The 9,201-nt window shown below is 39.9% G+C and overlaps 1 protein-coding gene across 1 annotated transcript in view; it reads left to right on the forward strand.

The window, feature by feature from the left end:
- grin2aa (glutamate receptor, ionotropic, N-methyl D-aspartate 2A, a) overlaps nt 1-7,860 on the forward strand; it is a 176,005-nt gene extending 168,145 nt beyond the window's left edge. Inside the window, exon 13 of the mRNA XM_067414695.1 lies at nt 939-7,860. Within this exon, the coding sequence (XP_067270796.1) occupies nt 939-2,732 (1,794 nt within the window). The 3' untranslated portion in view covers nt 2,733-7,860. The remainder of the gene's footprint in view (nt 1-938) is intronic.
- Nucleotides 7,861-9,201: the final 1,341 nt, after the last annotated feature.

Below are 9,201 nucleotides of genomic sequence, written 5' to 3' on the forward strand. Positions count from 1 at the left end.
TTTGAGATCAAGCAATAATTGGCAATGATTTCTGCAGTAGACCCCCCTAGGGGTTGAGAATACTGTTGAAGACCCTGGTTTTGGTTTTGAATTGGATGGCAGTAACTGAATCAGAAAGCTCATTTTTTACCCTAGCATGGCCAGTGTTTGAAAGAAAAGGTTTGTCAGAAAGGTTTGACCACTCGTTCCATGGCCAGGGATCTTAAAATGTCAATGCAGCAGTCTGTTTTGACAGCATTATTTCTAGCACCGCCAAAAGCTCAGTATGTCTTTGTTTAGTTGAGGTCCCTGATGAGTTTGTGTACCTACTGTCAGTGTGAGAATATGGTGCCTCTTATGAACATCTTTAAGGTAATGAAATGCTGTTGTTGAGGAACCCAAGCATAACTGATAGAATGCACACTGGTGAAAAGAGATTCATAGAGCTAGTGAGAGGACATGATCATTTTTATAGGAAATGTGCCTTTCAAAATACCCCCCTCTAGCAATTCATGTTTTTAAATTTGAAGGCATCTTTGTCACCACCTTTGTCTTTATCTATATCTATAAAAGTTCTTACATTTAGAAATATTTACTAGACAAGTAAACATTATTGTCTTGTTTTGGGAAAAATAACTCAAAATGAAAATAAGCAAAATAATCTGACAGTGGGGTAAGTAAATAATCTTGTTTTAAGATTATTTTGCTTACCCCACTGCCAGATTATTTTGCTTATTTTAAGCAAAAACTCTCTTAATTTTGAGGCTTTTATGGGTGCAACTTTTGCTTGTTTAGTATATACTTATTGTTTTAAGAATTTTTAGATGTTTAGACTAGAAACAAGACAAAACAAATTTGCAGTTTGGGGTCTTGTAATACAATAAGAAAAACTGAAAGTTGCATTATTCACAGACCCCAGTGAATGAATATTGAGTTTACTTCACTCTTTTTTTCCATAGGGTATATGGAGTTGCATTCATGGTGTCCATATCGACATGAAAAAAAAGTCATCTGACCTGGACTTCAGTCCACAGTCCAACATGCTTAAGCTTATCAAGTCTGCCAAGCAGATGACTAATATGACCAATCTCAGTGGTTCAAGGATCAACTCTCCTAAACGTGCTGGCGAGTTCATGCATTCAGCAAGCCCCATGATCATGGACATGATGGCGGAGAAAGGGAACTTCATCTACACCGACAATCGCAGCTATGCCCAAAAGGATATCTACGGGGACTCCAGCGACTTGCAGGCATATCTGTCCAACCGTCATAAGGACCATCTGAACAACTACATCTTCCAGGGTCAGCATCCCCTCACCCTCAATGAATCAAACCCTAATACTGTAGAGGTGGCAGTGAGCGCAGACACAGCACAGACCAATGCAAAACCCCGAGCTCTGTGGAAGAAATCTGTGGATACATTGCGCCAAACTCAGGGGCCTGATACCCTAGACCCCCGTTTGTCCATGAAGAGTCAGAGGTACCTGCCAGAGGATGCTGCACACTCTGATATATCTGACTGCTCAAGCAGGGCCACCTCCTACAAGGATCCAGACAATAACAAGCACCTGAAGCCCAAGGATAACTTAAAAAAAAGATCGATGACGTCAAAATACCCTAGGGATTGCAGCGAAGTAGAGCTGTCCTACTTAAAAAATAAGCAGGGCGGAACGGGCCGGGAGAAAATCTACACCATAGACTCTGACCGGGAGCTGAGTCTGCACTCAGAGCCACAACACTACAGGGAAGGCAGAGGCCTAACAACCGATGATTTGGATTTTGGTGAAATTTACTCAGACCACAACGACAATTACAGAAAATGTGACCAGCCCATCATCCATCTCAACAGCAGCCCCCTGCATCAAAGTGAATCCGACCTCCTACCTGACAACGTCTACAACAAACACTACAGCTTGAAGGAGAAGAACGTCAGTCCACATGAAAGCAACGACCGGTTTAAACAGACTCATTGCCGGAGCTGTCTTTCCAAGGTGCCCAATTACAACACGGGGCCATATGCTGCTGTACGCTCGCCATATAACCGGTGCGAGGCGTGCATCCACATGGGCAACCTGTATGACATCAGTGAGGACCAGATGCTTCAGGAGGCCATGATCAGCCCTAGCATGCACCACGATGACATGTTCAGCCACTACTGGCCTCAGACGGACGGGCCACACGTACAGAGGAGGAATAGACTGAGGCTCAGCCGGCAGCACTCCTTTGACAATATCATGCTCGAGAAGCCCAAAGAGATTGACCTGAACCGGCCGGCGCGGAGCGTCAGCCTAAAGGAGAAGGACCGCTTCCTGGAAGACAGCCCTTATGCAAACATGTTTAACATCAAGGCTGACAAACTGTTTGGCAGCAGGTCCATGCTCTTTAACCGAAACCTGGAGGAAAGCAAGCGTAGTAAGTCACTTTACCCCGATCACCCCTCGGACAACCCCTTCATGCAATCTATACGGGACGACACTCGTCTGGTCCACGGCAGGAGCTCCTCAGATATTTACAAACAGTTGGCTCCAATCAAAACCAGAAATGAAAACAATCTGAGGTCCTCCGTGAAGTCCACCACTTCATACTCTTCCAGGGATGGTCGAATACCCAATGACATGTACATTTCAGAGCATGTAATGCCTTATGTAGCCAACAAGACTAGTGCATACTCAGCTCCCCGGGTTCTCAACTCTTCGCAGTTTAGCAATAGACGAGTGTATAAGAAAATACCTAGTCTCGAGTCAGATGTTTAATGCTTTTTTGTGTAGTTGAACTATTTACTCACTTAGAATGCCACAGTCACCTACATCTATAAAGTACCCGAGATATCGCTCATCTTATACGAGCGCTTTCCAAAGGTTTTCAGCATTTTAAGATGCCTTCTGGGCGTAAGCCAGTGAAATGTGGTCCAGCATGGAAGTTGTTAATTACCCCCTACACTTGGCCTAGTGCTATTGTGTACTCAAACCGCTGAGTGCTAGGACAGATGTACTGCTTCGGAGTCCGACCTGAAGCCATGGTGGACCGAAGCAGCTCTTAGGGTGGGGTTTCAGGTATTTGGCCCCACATTGCATGTGACAAGATCGTACCTGTATCAGACAGACTGTGGCTGGAATAGTTCCTGAACTTAAGGCAAGCAAGGGTATTTCATTCATGGCACTCAGCAATTGCATTTTTGCTTTTATTACTATAGACTTGGGATTTTTGGCATTCTAATCCCTATTTAGAATTTAGACTCTTCTCTATCTTATTTGGTAGCACAATAATCATTAGTTAACCGCCCACCTCTGCTTTATAAACAGAACTTCTATACTACTGTCAGGAATAGATTTATTTTGCATGTGTGTTTCTTTTCTTGTCTTATTTCTTTTGAAGATATACTTACATTAAGGTGATTTCGTTTCGATAGCTGAGGTGGTCATCTGTGCGATGAAAACTTGACCTGTATGTAGGTTGTTCGACTGGGAATATTGTGTTGATCCTCCATTTCAAGATTGTGGGGAAGTTTTTGCGATGGAAGTTTGTCATGCATTAATTTCGTTCAATACTTCCATCCCGTCGCTGTACACTGTGAAACCGAATCAGAGCATCACCTCTCGAAGACTGTTGTTTACTGTAGTTCGGCAGAGCCTCGCTTCGCTGTCACGATCCACTCATTTAATGTAACGAGGGCCGTATATGGAGCTTGAAGTCTGAACTAGAGCATTGGTTTTCTGTTGCAGTCCGTAACACGGTCAACACGCTATTCGCATTGAGGACGACCATGCAAGACCTTTGTTCTGCAGACCTATTACTAAACTTTATACTGTACGAACACACTCAATGAACTCCATGCAATGTGAATCAGAACACATAGCCAAATTGTGTATTAGATCAAATACCTCAGGATGGTTCTGTGTCATTTTGTGTAACATTTTCTCTCTACCACCAAAAGGCACATTCACGTTGCGTTTTGGCATGTTTCCCTCCACTCCGCTATGGTTGTCCAAGGACTTCCATTGCGGTTGCATTTATGGGAACAATAGAGAGGGGATCTTTCAGCCATCTTTGAAATGAGCTTTATGTTTACGATTTCAACGTTTGTTGGAAAACAGGATGTGTATCGACATAACCGTGTTATATGACTGCTGTAGCAGCTTCCACTCTCATATCAGACTTGCTTTCTTTGAACTTCCCCGATAATGTGACATAATTCACTGTACACTTATCTTGAATATGTCATCACATCATAATCATGAACATATTCATCATATGAAGTGCTGCTTTAAGAAGCTAATGTGCGTATGCACATGTAAAATATCAAGGTCTTGTAATCATATATATGCCATACATAGTTTTTACTCTTTGCAACTTGTTTTTCAGTTATTTTTTCACCCTTGTAATAACCCCAGTCTTTAAGGAAAATGTATTTTGATTACATGAACATGAATTATAATAATGGCATGCAACTCAATTGTAACTCTTTCTATGTTTTTGTTATGGTGTTATGATCACAAATTATTTGTAACAGGGTGCAAATATAGCATATTTATGGAAAGAAAATTATCATTCATATTGCAAAGCTGCTGTTTCGGGGAAATAAGCAAGGTATTAGCCTCTATGATTAATCACAGAGCCACATCTGCATTGATTTCATATCCTTTTCAAGGTGAGGTAAATATCCTTGCTCTTCCTCGATAGCAGGTGAAAACATCACCAGCTATGCTTTCTGTCTCTTACCTGTCACATATAGTCAGATTTAACCTGTAAAAAGAGAGAAAAAAAGTCGGGTCTGCTCTTTTCGGGTCTGCTATCCCTCCAAAGATATGACGTCTTCTTGGTTTTCTCTATAATCTATGGTTTGCTGTAAGAATGGAGCTTTTTTAAAATTCCTCAAAGACTTAGCAACTATTTTGAATATAAGACACTTGTAAATTGCTTGTAAATTCATACTCAAATAATTCATGAAAGTTACGATGATACAGAGTAAACAATATTTTTTGTGTGGGTTTCACAGGTCTGTACAGTAGCACTCGTTTTCTGTAGCATACGTATGAAAAAAGGACATCACTCACAAGGTCTGCATCGAAACTTCACCTTTCGAGATTTCAAAGTCTCCATGCAGTTTGTTATCAGGGATTGTAGCCCTGCAGTTTTTGTAAGCTTGAACATTTCAGGGCCGGGGTGAGGGTGGGGGTCGGGGTTACAGGCATTGAGGGCAGATTTTTTGAAATACTGTCAATCCACTTTAAGATAAGCTTGGATCAAGCAGATCAATGTGAGGAGAACTGGCCTCTTTGGTTCATAGACATACAGCGCAGGAGCCGTCGTGAAACTGCAGGTTACGAATCCATCCTGCTCATGAACCAAAGCTCTGTGGCCACTCTGGCCTGTCGTTTAGGCCGCCAAACTTCTGGGATTTTTACACAAAAACATCTTGAAAACCAAAATGTACTTTTTACTTCATAATTCTGCTTTTGTTGAAGGCTATCGGAGGCAGTCGGATGTGTCGAGTGGAACAGCCTAGGTCAGGTATTGACCGCAAATGGATACAGATGAACTGTGGGATTATTTTATGTAGCAGTTTTTGGCTAGGCAAAAGCCATCTGTAGTTTATTGAAAAATCAATTATATTATATTTTTGGTTTTATTTACCTCATAGAATAGTACACACATGTGAATTTAAAGTAGCTCAGATGCTAATTATTTCCATAAGACGAGCTAGACTAGGCAATGTAGTTGAGTAAGTCAACAAAGGAAGATTTTGAAGTCACAGAAAAAAAAAATTAGTACTTTCTCAATTACACCTTAAACACCAGTTAAGGGTTAACCTGTTTCATTCTTCATGTTTGTCACACTCCACTCCTTTCAGCAGAAATGTGTGTTTGTGTATGTTTATCTGTGGATCATGAAGAGAGGGAGTTTTAGGATCAGCGGCAATGGCACTGTATGCTGAATATTTACACTTTAAAAGTCTTTGCAGATAACTGAGACGCCTCCATCCCTGCGAGATCGTCTTTTATAAAAAACCCATTAGACTAAAAGATACACACAACCAATTTTCTTTCACTTTGAGGCAAGTGTTATGACCACGTAGAGCAGAATATCAAAAAGTGAAGCGGGAAAGTGAGACAGTTACTTAACATGACAATAGTTCTGTCAGGAACACTATTGTCAAAGACGATTGATTATTAGCATACAGTTTGGATTGGCGGCATGGTTCTGTTCTGGACAAAAACTCACTGCACATGCATGCAGCCTAGCATGGGTGAGAGAAGGGAGAGCAGCAATAAACCCCTCTTAGGGTAAGCAGAGCAGAACCAACATAATGTATTGCAGATATCATTAATGTCAATATTAAAATGTAAAACATAATTCTGAAATGTAGTACGATTTAAGGGGAATCAGAATGCCAAATCCTGACTGACGAGAGGAGGAGCTGGGGATGGAGGAGGGTAACTGAGCTCTGGAGAAACGCGACAGCTGCTGATAGTACTGAAGGAGCTTATATATATGTATGCTGTGATAGACGTCGTATTCCTATAGGTAGACGTGATCAGCTAATGTGAGCTTGACTAACGTGACCTGCCAGAATGATATCTGCATTCACATGGAAGACCATTCGAAATCTATTCTTTCCTAAATTTATATTTTGCCAAGTGCAGTGTAGTAAGAGCGATAGGCCCTTTCGTCTGCCAGGCAAGCTGGTGTACTGTCACTGCATCATTGGCTGTGTTCCCATCGAGGTAGTTTCAAGGAGAAATCACCTCAGCTCAAATTACATCTGCCAGAGCCACACAAGGCACAATGAGAAGGGGCAGGTGGCTAAAGACAGGAGCGGGAGTCTTCATGCATGACTCTGTTGACTGCAGCTCGCTCCCTTACGTTCTCAGGCCGCTTTATAACCCTCAGGAAGACATTTGAGGGGGCAAAAATGGCAGCTTGGAAACAACTTGGAAATGCTCACTGTCAGTCATGCAGCTCTTTTCAGCTTATCATCGCATTACTCACATGAGGATTATCTTCGCTCACCTTCAGTTTTAAAACCAAATGGTTTCTGTAATGCTTTTCCTGTGGTGGATATTTTAAACGTTTGATCATTTTAAAAAGGTAATCAAAATGAAGGACAGACAGCGATTAAGTAAGTACTGACCCTCAAGGTGGGAAAAAACGTTTTTTTTTTCTTTGTTTGGTTGTTTAAGTTTGAGCAGAGCTGCTTGAATACTTGCACTTATTTAAGGAAAAAGGAACGCTGCCTTTCCTGTAAAAACGACGATTTTGATCGTAGCGGACTCACAGTAGAAAGAAACATTTGTTTGAAACGAATCACTTGTGTTTCCTGTTTAATAATCACTCTTGTGAGCTTTGCATTCATATTTTATGTGGTTAAAAGTAGAAATTATTTTAGAACAGTGTTTTATACTGGGACGGGTGGGGATCGTCATGTGACTATAACCTATTTATCACTGAAACCATGTGATCTGCTGCCTAAATGTTATTTTATAATAAAGCATTATCACTTGTGTGCGTACTGAAATGTCTTAAGAACTTTTTAAAGTAAGTTGGAAGTAATCGCTTACATAAAGCTGACACAAACTTGCATAAATGAAATCATTTCTGCTATCGGCAAATTGCATGAGAAAGTACTAATTCATTGGAGCGGTTTGAACATGTCTCCTGTTCTCTCTAAAGTACATTTCGTTTAAAGTATTGTGTTCAGAATTTTTTTTCATTCTCTGCTTTTTTATGTGTATGTAGATCATATTAAAGGAACAGGTCTGATATGTGACTTGTGAAATGTCAATAATGTGGTTGCAGGACGTGTGCTGGGTTACAAGATGTAAAAACATGTATATAAGTCAAAGTTTCATTTTTCTAATAAAGGCTCTTTCTGCCACTTTATATGATCACTGTATCTGTTGCGGTATGTTTCCGAAGCCCATGCTCCATGCAGGCGAATATTGCAGACACCTAAAAGTTCATAAAGCGGTGGGTTGTGAACTGACTGACAGCTCTGGTAATCCTAACAGTCATGATTAGTGTATGCTGTAATGGCGACAAATGTGGCACTCAGGCCTCAAGTCCTCGTTCGGAACATGTGCAACAAGGGCCATGACCCAGCAATATTACACGAGTCAAAAAGCAGCTTTGCTATCAGCAGAAACAAAGCATTTTGTGTGCACAATGAAGACACACTGTCACAGACAGCGCTGAGAAATGAAAGAGTTTATCTGTTTTGTCATTTTTCCTTAGTTTTGCATCACCCTTTCAAAAATATGAACTGATTCAAATAGTTTAGACATAGATTATAGCATATTTATCAGTATTAAAATATTAAAATGTGTATGTAATATATAAACATATATTAAGGATATTTATATTTAATATATTTTTCAAAACCATGTCCATTAACCCAAAAAATACAAAGATTTTTACTAAAGTATTATTACTTTTTAATGATCAGGATGTCCAAACACGCAAAAAGCAGATCATTATTTGAATTTTTATTTTATTTATTTTATTGAAAGTAAAAAAGAGACATCATATATATATATATATATATATATATATATATATATATATATATATATATATATATATATATATATATATATATATATATATATATAAATATGTCGATTAAGGCTATTTTCCATCAATTTCCACCTTGCAGCATAGGTTGTACTGTTCTAGAACTTGCACCTACACAGCTCTGCCTTTGTTCTGAGGTAATGTGATATTGATCATTCTGGTATGACTGGGACAAATACTCTTTCAAAATCTAAATAGGCATTATGGTTCAGAGAGTAGGAGGCACTATCGCTTATGTCTTTGCTATTTAATGGACCCCTAGGCTTTTGGTGTTCATGGTTGAATACACTGGAACAAAGCACAATTCCTTTACCGTCTAAGACTAACAATGACTCACTTTTACTGGGAGAAAGAAAACAATTGTAGATGTAATCTGTAGGGGTGGTGGAGGGGGGATTGTTTAGATGGAATTACTTGGAGCATTTCAGCTCTAAAGAAGTTATTATCATCCGCTCATGGTATGCTGGATGCTAACAATAAACACAATGTTACCTGTCTAAAATTACCAGCCACACAATAGTTTCTTATCTTAATCTTATGAGTAATCTCCTTTCTTTTTTTTCCAAAAGAAAGAGAAATAAAAAACGAAAAGCAAAGGAAAACCCTGCAGGCGCTGAAAGGAAATACGCAATGACAGCAAATCTGTGGGCC

Source organism: Pseudorasbora parva, chromosome 2 (genome assembly GCF_024679245.1).
Source record: "Pseudorasbora parva isolate DD20220531a chromosome 2, ASM2467924v1, whole genome shotgun sequence".
In the NCBI taxonomy this organism is placed as follows: Eukaryota; Metazoa; Chordata; class Actinopteri; order Cypriniformes; family Gobionidae; genus Pseudorasbora; species Pseudorasbora parva.